Source organism: Coloeus monedula (assembly GCF_965178545.1).
Source record: "Coloeus monedula genome assembly, chromosome: 1".
Classification (NCBI taxonomy): Eukaryota; Metazoa; Chordata; class Aves; order Passeriformes; family Corvidae; genus Coloeus; species Coloeus monedula.
The window spans coordinates 124,977,254-124,992,118 of record NC_138781.1 but is presented as its reverse complement, the minus strand read 5'-3'; the positions used below and the strand labels follow the sequence as shown (position 1 = coordinate 124,992,118).

General features: G+C 37.3%; 1 protein-coding gene across 1 annotated transcript in view; it reads right to left on the bottom strand.

The window, feature by feature from the left end:
* Positions 1–14,865, bottom strand: part of PREX2 (phosphatidylinositol-3,4,5-trisphosphate dependent Rac exchange factor 2) — a gene marked incomplete at its 5' end in the record, with an annotated part of 168,845 nt that overhangs the window by 68,400 nt on the left and 85,580 nt on the right. The window contains 7 exons of the mRNA XM_082303291.1: positions 988–1,195; positions 1,545–1,767; positions 5,486–5,647; positions 6,526–6,710; positions 7,557–7,674; positions 10,766–10,902; positions 13,088–13,173. Of these exons, the coding sequence (XP_082159417.1) occupies positions 988–1,195; positions 1,545–1,767; positions 5,486–5,647; positions 6,526–6,710; positions 7,557–7,674; positions 10,766–10,902; positions 13,088–13,173 (1,119 nt within the window). The remainder of the gene's footprint in view (positions 1–987; positions 1,196–1,544; positions 1,768–5,485; positions 5,648–6,525; positions 6,711–7,556; positions 7,675–10,765; positions 10,903–13,087; positions 13,174–14,865) is intronic.

Here is a 14,865-nt window from a genome sequence, read left to right as displayed (position 1 = left end):
TGTAAAGGCACAGAAAACAACAGCTTCTTAAAAATACTGAGTCAACTCTTGCTTTCATTTCCACTGCAGTATGTGATACATTACGATTACTTATTACTACATAACCACTACAATTACTATGAGAACAGGAAAAAAAAGGAATTCCATTCTTAAGTACCCATGAAAGGACAAATCACACTACAATTTTCAAGATAAGAGGAGAAACAACGATACACCACTTCTCCAAACTGGAGATCATGACAGATTGTATTTTAAACTCAAAAAATTTTACCATTTTGATTTCCAAAATTAATTTCTGACATTTGTATTACATATGGGATCTTTCAAAACTGAAATACTCCTTACCCTTCTTCATCCTTATCCCAAGACAGCAAAGATGCCAGTAGTCAACCCACTAACTTTACAAATGAAAAAGCAAGGTATAAATCTTTATCCTGAATTAGGACTCTGATGAGTCTCTTGAGTCTCCCACATTCAAGACAAATGTTCTAATCACTCAAGGGTGGCTCCCCCTAAATCCATAGCTCTTCCTTAAGGTCAATTCAGTTTTGAAAAATGTCTAACAAACTAATGCTCTCCCAATAGGTGAATAATGCCTTACCCAAAAATTCATCTGTGGGACTATTCAGCAATACCTGAAGAGTTCAACAAAAGCCATTTTTATACCTCTGCCCTTTGTTTCCATTCTTAGTGAAATTGTAGGTGACATTGTGTGCCTCATATTTTCCTCACTTCAAATTAATTAACTTTGCCACATTCTAAAGAAAAACTACAAACTGGAAAAAAACTACAAACTGTGGGGGAAAATGTCAGGCATGCTGGGAAAAAGATCAAAATACAACATTACCTGCACTCAAATTCTTTACCTTATTTCAATTCTATCTGAAGCCAGCATTGATTCTTATGCTACACAAAAGCATTGCCCAGATTTATCATTATCTTAAATGGAAAAATTAAAGGCAAGTCCAGATGGTAACATTTACTTACTCATCTATTTGGCAGACACATGTTTCCACCTCTTTCAGTGCAGCTTGCAATTTGAACAGCAATTTTTGATAGACATCTTGTGTTTCTAAATCTTCTTCTTTTAAGAGGTACCTCAGACCATGGCCCTCTTGCTGGCCAAGAGACTGTCCTGAAGGGGCAGCCATTGTAGTAATGGTATGTTGGACATAAATCATGGGATTCAGTTTACCTGGGAATAATCCAAAGGGATTACATCATTATCTTTTTTTCAACATATATTTTGAAGTTAATAAAATACCTAACAGACATTGAAATATTTTTCTGTTTAAAAATTCATGTTCTTATTTAAATTTGCATTTTATTTGCATTTCAAAGTCAAGCTATTTAGGAAAAAGTTATTGTGAAATTATGACTACCCCTTATTATGCTTTAAAATAAGCCTAAGAAGCAAAAGTAGGGTGATTTAAGAAAGGCTTGTTCTTAATTTTAATATTTGGGCCATAAACCTAAACCTATTACCTTTTAAGACTCTATACCAGAAGCACTAGAAGTACCTCTTTCAAGCTCAATTGACTTACCTTGATCAGTGTTTTTATTTTCCTTTTCATGGGAAGAATGTTTTCTGCTGTCTAGCTGTACGCCAAAGGCACTACCCAGGGAAGTTGAGGTCTTCGGGTAAGACACTTCCATCACATTGATATGGCAATTGGTTGGACAGAAATCACTGCTGTGAAGTGGTGAGATCTTTGACTTAGCTTGTTTGAAGGTAGGCCAAGCTCTGTTTTTTAATACTCTTGAAAACTAGAAGTGAGAAAGAAAACCACATTTTGATTAGCAGCTCTTCTTGTGTCCGTGCTTAGCTGACAATACTTGTCTACCTAACTAGAAAACAAAAGCTTAAAATATTTCAGTTATCCTTGACTTAGGAGTCTTGACCTCTTAATTTCCATCTTTCTCTAAAAGGGAAAGAAAAATATTTTTCATTTTACATTTTTAAGGGGTCATTTTTTGAAGTAAATGATTTTTTAAGAAGTAACTAGCTTTGTAACAGAGAGATAGAATTCATTTCCCATGGAACATAATAAAAAATTAAGTGTCTTTCTGGAGAGCAAGTCTCAAACTGCTTTATGATCATGTGCTGTACTGCTCACGACATTTATAAACACCTCAAGATGTTTTCAAGTCAGTATTTTCCAAAAATTCACAAAATTTTTGTCTGAAGCTATAATAAAGACAAATCAGAAAGTATGAATTCTGGATTCCATATTCAAGGAGGAGGAAGTCCTCTTTAATTACATCCTATCCTCCTGCATTAGGAGAAGCATTGCCAGGAGGTTGAGGGAGGTGATCCTGTTCCTCTCCTCAGCAGCGGTGAGGCCTCACCTGCAGTACTGGGTCCAAGTCTGGGCTTCACAGAAATAGACATGGGCATATTGGAGAGAGCCCAGTGAAGGTGAGCCCACTGAGATGATGAAGGGACTGGAGCATCTCTCCTGTGAGGAAAGGCTGAAAGAGCTGGGACCCTTCAGCCTGGAGAAGAGAAAGCTCAGGGGAAAACAAGTCAATGTGTATGAATACCTGAAGGAACGGTGCAAAGAGGACAGAGCCAGGCTGTTTTCAGTGGTGCCCAATAGCAGGACCAGAGGCAATGGGCCCAGCCTTAAATACAGGAGTTTCCTCTGAACATCAGGAAACACTTTTGCACTGTGAGGGTGATTGAGCACTGGCACAAGTTGTGCAGAGAGGTTCAGGGAAGAGAGGTCAGATCTCTCTCCTCAAAGATGGTCCTGGGCAACCATCTCCAGGTGGCCCTGATTAAGCAGGATTGGCTGGACAAGCCCTGCAGAGGTCTATTCCAACCTCAAATATTCTTCTATTTTGAGTGGCATTAGGAAACACCGCATTTTACAGACTTTCCTACACCACCACCTCTTTCTTCTCCCCCCTACATATCAGCTCAGCAATGAGGAATATTTTTTATGATCTAATTCTAATATAGTGCTTAGCCACATTTCCCTCACTCCAACATCTGAAATTTTGGGCAATCTTGAATAGATTTAGAGTTATTTGGTTTTCAAGATGAGAAGAAGTCAACCCAAAATGGTGAAGACTAACTAAACACTCAGAAACTACATCTACTTCAGAATAATAAAAGTCATGCAATCAAGCTCTTCCAATGGAAAAGAGATTTGTCAGTCACAAGCTGGATTTTTGTCAATATGTGTCGTTTCCAGTGCAGTTTGTTGTTAGGGAAGAGTTTTTTCTGGCAAGATGTAATCTGTGTTTTAATCATAGTATCTCTCCAGTCAAAATATTACACAGACCTACTTCAGCTACGAACCACAGCTCATGCATAAGAATATTTTCAAAGTTAACTTGCAAACTTTCTTCCCTAACAAATGTCAGTAAAAATTCAAATCAATTCAAAAACAACACTTCAGTTGAATTAAGACACATCCCTTCTGCAAAGTAAGATGTTTCTGTGCCGGGATTTAAATTTCTGTTTATTTTGGGGTCATATTACTTCAGCTAGATGAACACTTGTTGGGTTAATTACATTTAAATCATTAGATCACAACAAGATCTGGAGGGTTACAAGAAACCCAATTATGGAATTGTTCAAAGGCTGAAGAATGTACAAATGGTTAAGAAGGGCATTAAGGACATTCAACGATGAAAATGTTTCTGCAGACAGTACATATTTCACATCTCAATCTCCCACACATCCGGCTCCAGAGAGACCAAATGCTGGCTATGATTTAATCAGGTCATAAGTCAGGACCAAAATTCTTCTCATATATCTGTTGAGAAACATCTGGGACTCATGGCACTGGAATCGAAGTCTATTAGGAGCAAAATGTTCTGATAATAATAATAGTAGGAACTGCAGAAATCTACAAGGCTTATATTTATAGAATTCGAACTTTCACAGTGAAACCAGGAGCCAAGCTGGGCTCAGGCACTCCAAAAGTCTCCTGTAACTATGGTTACCTTTACCTTGCCAAGAAAATGACACATCTATTCCTGAAATCCACTGCATTACTAATTGTCATTAAAAGCTGTAACTGTGAAACTACTGATTTTTGAGCAGATGAGATTTAAAGAGCAGTCTGTATCAGCAATATCTGCTTCTAGACAGTGTAAGAACAACAAAAACTTCCCTGAGGCTGTTTGTTTCACATCCAGCAAACGCAACAAAATTTGATTTACTGTCTTGGCCTCCTCCGTAGAGACTGTATATCATAGTCAAAATTTTCAGCCACAGAAAATGTATAAATCACCTGCATGTTACTCAAACTGTAACGACTAGTATGAAAACCATTGACTTTTGTTTTTAAAAAGGATATTTTGAATTTTAATCAAATTGGAAACATGGAGGTTTGTAATTCTGCAAACAATGGAGAGATCAGATGTTTGCTAATGCAGCATCAGGACTCTTTTGACGCCTACATTGATGCAACTCAGTTTATTACATTTCTTTTTGGAGCGCATCCTGAAAAGTCTGACAAGCTGCTTTTTGGCCTTCATCCTACCAAAGCTACAGGTATTCCTAACAGTTCTCCCTACAATTCCTTTGAAAACCAAAAAAAATTATCCACTCTTTTGAATGCAGCTTCTAGAAATATGTAAAGCTCCTGCACTCAACTTGCTATTCCTTTCCTTTTATTTTCTTCTTTTCAGTTTTTCATGCATTAACTCTCAGAACAGACCAGTTTGTAAAGGCCACAACTCAGATCCCCAAAAGAGGTAAGACAGGGTAGACCCACTTTTTTTGAGCCATTTTGAGTCTACATCAAAGTAATTCACCCCCCCACAATTAAGTTCCATGAGAGAGGAACTAGGAGTCTGGAAGAGAAAAAGAGTTTGCATTAAAAAAATGGCAAATGGTCATTGACGCTCTGCTTGGTTGAACAACTATAGCAAAATGCACTGGCAGCAGCTAGAGGTCATAGTCTGGGGTATTTATTCATTCACATATCATTAATTTAGATCTCAAGCATATGAAAGTCAGTACCTTCTCCATTTTTCCATGCTATTATGTTTTATTAACCCAAGTGAAGCTAATAATTTACAGAAATGTTACTATTAACAGTTATGCTAGACCCTAAAAGATGAATAAAAGGGTTACAATTTGGTATTTAAGTAGTGCACTAGAAAGAAAAAAACCAATTCTGTTGTTATTGCTTCATTTTTGGTTAACATCTGCAAATTCACTAGAGTATTGGTTTTTAAGGCATTTACAAGAATGATGGCCCTTTTGCAGAAATATGCAGTTGATTGTCTATAACTGAACACAGCAAACAAGGAAGGATACAAACTACCCAATGTCTAAAAAAGGGATAATAAAGAGAATGGTTTGAAAACAATTGATGCAATTACTCAATTAAGGCATTCACAGCTGAACTTTCAGACACATTTTTGTCATTGCCATAGACTGAAGTTATTCAAACTGTACAACATTCCCCTGTTGTTCCCTTAAAAGACAAACATAATCAAGCTTAGGACATGCAGATCACACCTTTTTGTAACTAGAGATTCTTCTGTAGATATGCTCAATTTTCTCGCTGCAAATGGCACTGAATTTACTTTGAAGTTCAGCGGGGATCACGTCATTTAAGGAATTGAGGCTGTTGCAATTCTGCACAAAATGTTCATCGCTTTTTGCCAGTGCTTCAAGAATCTAAGATAATAAAAACACGAGAAGTAGTTATGAAATTAAGTTGACTAAAATTTCCCCTTACTAATCATCTCTTATAACTAAAGCTGAAAAGCCTGATAACATTACAGGCAATGGTGCACAACAACAACAAATGAAATGTGGGCTGTAAAGAGGTTTTCTTAATCTATTCCCTGCTAAGTTATACCCTAAGTATTTTTGCTTGGCTTCTCATGACATTGTCTGATAATGGATTTACTACTAATTTCCTACTAATGTAACCACTATTGCTCCTCTAAAATACATTATCTGCTGTATTTACTTGATGATCACATATTATGCAAAGCTGCTGAATTAATTGGTTCACTACTTCTAGAAAACCTCTGGTTTGGCAGAATACTAACACACTGAAAAAGCATAAAAGAAAAGTTCGTGTTATCCTCTTGTATATTCTGCACAAAAAGGCCAGGAAATTGGGCACAGAATAAGCTGTACTGCGTAGCAAAAACTGAAGCCTTGCCACGATGGTGAGAGAAAACTAAGTAAAAGGTATGTTGACGAGATGAGGGTAGTACATAGCCTTTGTAGACATTTCAGTCAATCTTTGACTTTCTTTCAAGTTTTATTTGGCAATTAAGAAATAAGGGAGAGGGGCAGGAGGAATGGAAGACTTTGCAGATCGTTTAACATTTTTTTAAATTTAAAGGCTCAATTTATAATGACAACATAACTCATTTGGCTTCCTGAGTCCACAATCATCCTCCAAAACATCCAAGAGATAAAGGCAATCGATTATAAGGTATCAAACGAAAGACATAGAATCATAAGACTTTTAAAAAGATACATGTTACTCCATTGGTATTAAACACAATAAGCATTAACATACAAAAAATGCTTCATACCTTTGCAGTCAAACTGAAAAATCCCTTTGGTTCAACCATTTTTTCCAAGACATGGCACTTAATTCCAGCTGTGCTGTCATACTCATAAACCACGCCATACTCCAGGTGAACATTGTCAACAGTCAAACTCACATGATCTTTCTTCCCATCAATTATTGCCATAGTGTTAAATTTGTCAATTACCTCTAGAATAAATAAAGTAACACAAATCATTTGACAAGTCCTGGTCATTAAATGAACTAAAAATGACATAGGCAAACATTCTAGAAACAGGTATGTTCTGATCATTCTATTTAAAACCATTCATTAAAAGACCTGGCTGAACAATTTAAAAATCAGAACACCAGTAGATTAATAGATGCTAAAATACTGGACTGCAAAACAGACAGCCTCTTTCTTTACAAACAGTTATTGAAGGGGGCTAATTCCATTTAATTTACAATCCAGAGACATTAAGAAAGACCCAAAAATGGGAAAACAGAATTTCTAAATAAAGTAGAAGATGACTATGAAAACTGTCAACATTCAGAAATGAAACCACAATATCTGCATTTATGAAGAGAACATAAAATACAGTTCATATGTTAACTCTCTTTAATTACAAGATGCATATGAATGCAATTTTATCTAAATGTTAATTGACTGAAAATAATTAAGGATATGAAGGTATGAAGGATAGCTGTTTTGTTATTTCCCATGCAGTAATGACTAATGTATCTAGTCTGTCATAAATTATTACTAGTGGTCAAAATAAATCAGGTAATGCCTGTATGTTTCTTACAAATGAAAATGAACAGATTTCCCCCAAAGTGTTCACAGAAGTATTTTCTCTAAATGGGAAAGATAGTAATTTTCAAAGAATAGCATGTTAAATTTATATATTCAGAATACATAAGAAAGCAAATCCTTATGTAAAACACATCTTATGATCTGCTCAAAATTTCCTCTCTGCAAACAAACCCACTGCCTACATTTACCTTGCATTGTAATAACATTCTCAGCAACAACAAAATCAAACAATCATCACATACCTTCCACTTTACAGTCAAAGGCATCGCCTCCGTCATCTCCAGAGGGTTTGGTGTTTGTTTTCTGAAGATCTTCCTGTGCACTTTCAATGCTGTTGTAAACCCACTGTATAGAATCTTGCTAGAAAAACAACAAAAAATAGACAGCTAGAAAAAGCTTTGCAAGTGCAACTGATAGCAACTATTTCACTATTTTTAAGGTCTAAGTTAAAAAAAAAAGAAAATTACAGAGAATTTTGGCATTGTATAAAACCATCTGAAGAATTTTGGCAAGTTATTTTTTATTTCATCATATATTGTCATGAGACAGTATGAAGTCTGTGACAGCATGACATCCATCAGTGTCATGTCTCTGTCAAAAATAATTTAGGACATTTCAAATCAAATTGAAGATTGAAAATTATTTTTCCCCAAGAAATCATGGGGAAAAAAAAAAGAACCTGTTTTTTCTTTGCTAAATCTGCTGTGCATCCACAAATCTGGTGGCAAATGTTGTGGAATATCAACCAAAGACAGAGAATGTCCAGCTAACCTATCACCCAGGTGTCACCGGCACAAAGAACCACACTACAGCCTTCATGACTTGTATTTGTCTTTACTACACTTATTTTACTAGTGTAGTAATAAATGGTTTTTATTTTTTCCCAGAGATTAGAGCCCCCCTGCACTACCCCCCCCCCCACCCCCCAAAAGAAAAGAATCACAGGCTCCAAAAATCCACCATCTTCTGTGGCTGAGTGACACACAAGGACAGGAATTGTGACTTGCATGGGTCATACAACCTTTAAAGAAGCCATGTATATGTCTTATATCTTGTTCTATCCAGTCTGTAACTCAGCCACATGTCCATCAGACCCTTGTGGAAGGCCCTGTCAAGCATGGCATCTCCAGACTACTCTTTGTCCCTTACACTTCAAAACAAGCTCGACAGTCAGCTAATCACAGCTACAGCAGAATGATTATGACAAATCTGAATTCAAAAAGAAGTTCATGGAAGAATTCAAAGTTAAGCAAGAATAACAAACATTTAGGCTGAATGTTAAAATCTTCATGCCAAGAGCAAAATACATCCGGTTATCCTCTGCTAAAATACAACATTCGGCTTCTCTCTTTATCCCATCGATACGGTGTCTCTAGGTTTCACAGATTCATCTATGCCTTGCTCTTCACTCAGTGGCATGAAATATTTTAATAAGCTTAACTTTCAGAGCTCTGTGTTGATTGTTGGAAGACACCTGTGCAGAAGCTGATCAACAGGAATGCTTCCGAAATCCACGCTTCTTTGCAGGTTCACCTCAAAGCCTGATGCTGAGTTACGGATTCTTACAGGCTTGCTTGGCAGCATGGAGACTGCCATGCCAATCTCTAATAGGAAATACTGACTACTTAAACAGAAGACCCTTCTCCAAAAGTTAACAACCAATCTAATGCAATATGACTTGGAGCAATGTTCTTCAAAATCATTACAGGAGAACAAACTAAGCATAAATCTGTCACATCATGATTAGTATCACTGCAAAGAAATTGTAATTCCAAGAAGTAAAATCTGGTTTCAATTTTCTTTATTCAGACAAGACAGAAGATAAACATTATCCAGCAGAAGTTATACAGTAATTCACTGAAAGAATCTGAAATGAAGCTTCATGCTCCAGGCGACTAGGAGATTCCTTACCGTGAGAAATAGAAGATAGAAGAAACAGAAAAAGATTCCCTTTCAATTATGCAACTGGCAACCACGGGAGAGACTACAATATTCCTGGTAATTAAATGATAGGCTAATGCACTGTACTTACAAAATAGGAGAAATACATAGTCATTTTCCAAATAATAAAAAAACCCCAACCAAATTTCTTAATAGGAAATTAAATTTTAGCTGTTTTGGCATCAGTGGGAATACTACCATTTGCTTCAGTCTAGACAATTCTCCCATAGTTTTTGATAACACTGCATCCTAAATGATGTTCTTCTTGTCGCTCTGGGGAATTCTAGTTATCTGTGATTTGCTGAATTATGATCAGTTACTTTTAAAAATTGAAATAAATACTATGTGTAGGAAAAAACTTCAAGTTATTATACAAGTGGATCGAAAAACCTGAAGTCAATCTTCATGTCAAAGCATTCTCACCAGCCAGCATTAATCAACCCTTTTTGGATGTCACTTATATCCATAGGAAGTCTACAGTTACACACAGAGAGAACAAAACTGCTATAAAGAATTTAATTTATCTTTTATTCTAGCCAGTTTTGCTACTAGTGCACAAGATGGTCTCTCTTAACTAGAGTGCATCTTCCTTTAAAGAATAGGTGAGCTTGATCTTGATATACCATGTAATAATTTCAATTCTGTATTATCACTTAAACACAAACATCCCGAGAAAATTTTCATAAAGGCTGTATTTATATGACACAGTTCTAACCATATAATTCTTATAACTATGCAGTAGGTGTGGGAGAAGGATTTAAGTCTTGATTTTAATTGGATTTTTCTCCTCAGTAAACACATACTTGAAGAGTTTGTGAGGTTAATTAATGATATTGGTTCACAGTTTATGAAAAAATTGCAGGGAATTGGAAGATTACGTTATAGAATCCAGATTGGTTTGTTTTTCTTCCTTAAATTTGTGTCTTGGAAGCCTGAGATTTTTGCCTCAACGAATATGAAAGAGATAACAAAATTTGCATGCATTAAAAAAAATGAAATTTTGAGTCCTTGAATCTATGCTTATTCTGAAGATTGGAATGCAATGGGAACTCAGACTTTCTGGATGGAATACATGCACTCTGCTCTCTGTGTACTGAAGCGTAACAAAATTCTGGAAGAAGATCCATTTTATGCATTTCATTCCCCTGCTGCTGAGCAGGCAGCAAGCTGTGTGATTCCCTCTCCATCAAGATGAGAATATACCTCATAATGCTTTCTGCATAGGACTGCAGAAATGTTTGAAATAACCCTTTAAAAAGACCATATAAAAATTATCTCTGGTACTTATTTCAGTGCAGAAATTAAGCAGATCTTTAATATCACCAATATATTGAGCAATCTTCAGCTTTTATATTTCAGTTGGCTTCCCTTCAGTTTTATTCACCCCTCTTTTCCTCCCATCCCACTCAAACACAACAGATATGTACCCAGAGATAAACACCACACTGTTTACTTTGACCAAAAAGAGAAAGCTAGAAGAAAGTGTGCAAGGGCACCAAATGAGACATACCTGCATTGGCCGCCTGTACTTTCTGCAGGCTGTGACATGAGCAATAACACTTGCATGAGTCTCTTTGCTGACATTAATTCCATTCACTTTGATTATGCACTGGCCAGGGTGGAGACCCGCCGCAGCTGCCACTGTTCCTATCAATAAAAACCCACATAGTCAGCAGACTTCCTTTTCTAAACATCTCGTTTCAAGCTTACAGTCCAAAAAACTTTTTTTTTTTAAATCAGAACCTGGTCTGACTGATCCTTACATACTTCCCCTGACCACAGAGTACTTCTGTGGACCAGCTGGACTCCAAGAAAATTGAGTTTGCCAGCAGAAGAGACCAGACAACTTTCTAAAGGCAAAACAACAAACATTTACTAGTAATATGAAAATGTAGAAAATTCACCTCAAAGGAAAGGACTTTAAAAGGATAAAATGGCTCTAGCTTGAAAGTCGCTAATTACAACTTAGTCTACTTTTATATGACCCAAGTTATGAGTTTCTTGTTTAATTCAGGTGTTTCAATTTTACATACAAAACAGAAGCTTTCTGGCAATACATAAAGAAGTATAAAAGCATACTAGAGTATCATGTTAAACATGAAGTGAAATATCTCAATTCCAAAGACATTTCCAAAGATCTTTTGCTTATTTTCATATTCTCTACCAACACAATTACAGAAGAGGACCTTACAGCTTTAAATCAAAATACTCATAGATAAATAAGTAGAATATCTCAAATTAAATTCTCAGAGGGTGGGACAGGGGGATACATGCAAGATGACACCTAAAAAACCCATTCTCTTTAAGCAATATAAAATATTTTGTTCAGCAACTTATTTTCACAATGGAACAACCACCTTAGGAAAATCTAGTGACTGAATAGGCACTACAAAAATAGCAGTTGTCTCCAGGTCTTTTACTCACTCCTGAAAGACAGTCTGCTGGAGTATGACCTTAATTCCAGCTACCTGAACATTCGCCTCCTTACATCTCTCTTGATACTGCCACAGAGGTGCCAAGGAAGTAAAAATCTATTGCCTAGAGACTGCCAGACCGGAGTGCAGAAGCTAGGGGCTATGTAAGAAAAGGCTAGACTGAATTTGCAGGGCTGAAAAATAGAAAAGCTTGTCACGACTTCATGACTTGTCAGTTGAGCATATTTGACAAGGAAATAACTTACAGAATATACGAGCTTCCCTCATTTTAAGAATTATCACTATTAGATTAAAGCTGCATTTAAAATCTAATATAAAGTCATCAGAAATTACACTATTACCAGCTATCGCAATCTCCCCTCCCTCCAAAAAGACTTTAAAATAAACATATAAGTAGATCTTATCAAATATCTCTCTCAAGAAAAAAAACCCAAATCTCTCTTCAGAAAACCCCAAGGTCCCAATTCAGCAAAGTATGTAAGCATATGCTTAAAATCTGCCAGGTTTAGCAAACCACACAAGCAAGCACTTGCATATTGTTGAGGCTAATTGGAATAAAGTATGTGATTAATGAATAATGATAGGCAGTTGCATTGAGATCCAGGTGCAGAAATAATTATCACATCAGCTACTAAGTCTGCAGTTTATTAGTCTTTCTTTTGAAAATCTAATTTCTGGCACAAGAGTCTAGGAAAAAAGTCATCAAGCTCTGTTCAAATCTGGCTGCTCTGCAGATCAGTTCACTTTTAATTCCTCAGTTACAAAGGCAGGAGCAGGGGAAGAGACACAACTGTCCCACAGTAGCTGAAAATACAGTTTGCTCTACCATAAACAACATGAGACAGTAAGAAAAAATGCTCCAACCTCTTATACCGCAAGTGCACTGGTAAAAAATATTGGGTTAGGATAGTAAGCAGCTGAAAATCACATCCCAAGATAGTATTTACATGAAACATCTGCAATTACTAAGACAAAGTCACTAATGCTCTTGAGAAGAATTGTAAAAGGCATATTTTTTTGTAAAATGTTTTCAGAACATTGCAGAACCACACAGCAATCTAACAAATTAGCACACAGGTTCCCAACAGCCATTCACTGGACAAAGTGATATTGCATCCTTCAGCTATTCCTTAATCTGTAAAGAATGCACAGCTTTAATTTAACTTTCCTACATTGGTATAGCTACATTTAAAAGAAAAGTTGGAAGATGTATCCAAAGCTTACAGAGCATAAGTACAAAAAATAATTTTATTTGGGTTTATTTAATATGGTTTTTTACTTTGGGGAAAATAAAAATCTAAGATGGATTACTGGACCTAATTTTGACTTATCTCACCCACGTCATTGAGATGTTAAATGTATATTTACCAGTACCATTGACAGTTCTTACAGCTTACCTCTCCCAACAGCATGGACAACGGATGGGCCAAAGCCCCGGATTTGGAATCCAAGTCCATCTGCAGAGTCAGGAATCTTCACTGTCCTGATATAAGCAAAGATTCAATATGAATGTAGCAAAAGGTAGCATTTCGTTATTCAACAGTATGGAGGTTACAAGGGTATAAAACTCCATACTTCTATTCAAATCAGTTTCAGATTTTGCACCATTCATATTCCAGATACCATGCACCACTGACATCAGAAGTTAAGAGCAAGCTGAGACAGCAGAAGCAATTTATTCCACGGGGAAATTCAATATGCTGATTATAATCAAAACACTACTGTAGCTTTAAAATTCCCCCCAAAAGGACTAAGGCTAAGTTGCCACAGCACAGCAACACTGAAAGCCCTGGGAAGGCAGGCAGTCTTTCCCAGCCAAAAGGACAGAGTGTGGGGACCAGAGATCACAGCAGCCCTGATCAGACAAGCTGCAGAAGACTGCAGAGCCTAGACCCATATTACAATTTAACAGAATCATAGAATATGTGGAATTGGAAGGGACCCACAAGGATCATCGAAGTCCAACTCCTGGCCCTGCACAGGTACCCTAAGAACCACACCATGTGCCCAAGTGCATTGTCCAAACACTTCTTGAACTCTGTCAGGCTTGGTACTGTGACGTCTTCTCTGGGGAGCCTGCTCCAATGCCCAACCACCCTCTGGGTGAAGAACCTTTTTATAACATTCAACCTAAACTTCCCCTGACAGAATTACAGGCCTTTCCCTTGGGTTGTGTCACTGGTCACCACAGAGAAGAGATCAGTGCCTGCCCCTCCTTTTCTGCTCCAGAGGAAGTTGCAGACTGCAGTGAGTTACCCTGTCATAAAAGGAGATAGGATTTGATAAGCAGGACTTTGCTCGCACGAAGCCATGCTGGCTGTGACCAATGACTGCGTTGTCTCTCAGGTGTTTTTCAATACCTCCCAGAATAATCTTCTCCATAATTTCACCAGGCACAGAAGTGAGACTGACAGGCCTGTACCTTCTCAGGTCCTCTTCCTCGCCCTTCTTGAAAATTGGGACAATGTATGCCAGCTTCCAGTCAGGTGGGACCTCTTCAGATTCCCAAGACAACTCAAAATCATCAAGAGAAGCTTTACAATGACTAGCTCTTTGAGGATTCTTGGATGAATACCATCAGGCCCCATAGATTTGTAGGGATCCAGCTGAAGCAGCAGATCTTACACAATTTCAGGGTTGGCTGGGAGTCAACCATTCTCGCACTCATGGTCCTCTAGCTCAGGGCATTGAGACCCCCTTTGGTCCATCACCCATGTTGAAGATGGAGGTGAAGAATAAATTAAACACCTCTGCATTGTCCCTGTCCCCATTTGTGAGGTAACCATCCTCATCCTGTAACAGGCTAACCTTATTTTTACATTACCTGTTGCCATTAATATACTTGAAAAAACTATTTTTATTTTCCCCCACATTTCCAGCCACCTTCAACTCCAGTTGACCTTTGGCCAGGTGAATTTTCTCCCTGCAGTAATGAGCAGCATCTCTGTATTCTTCCCATTTAACTTGACCTTGCTTGCATTGAGCATATACCTTCCTTTTTCATCTTATTTCCAAGAGGAGATTCCTGTTGAACCAAGCTGGCCTTCTGCCTTCCCTACTTGACTTACAACATTTGGGAACTGCCTGCTCCTGTGCCCTCAGGAGGTGATGTTTAAAAAGTGACCAGCACTGATGGATCCCAGCACCTGCAAAAACATTTTCACTCCGAAATAAT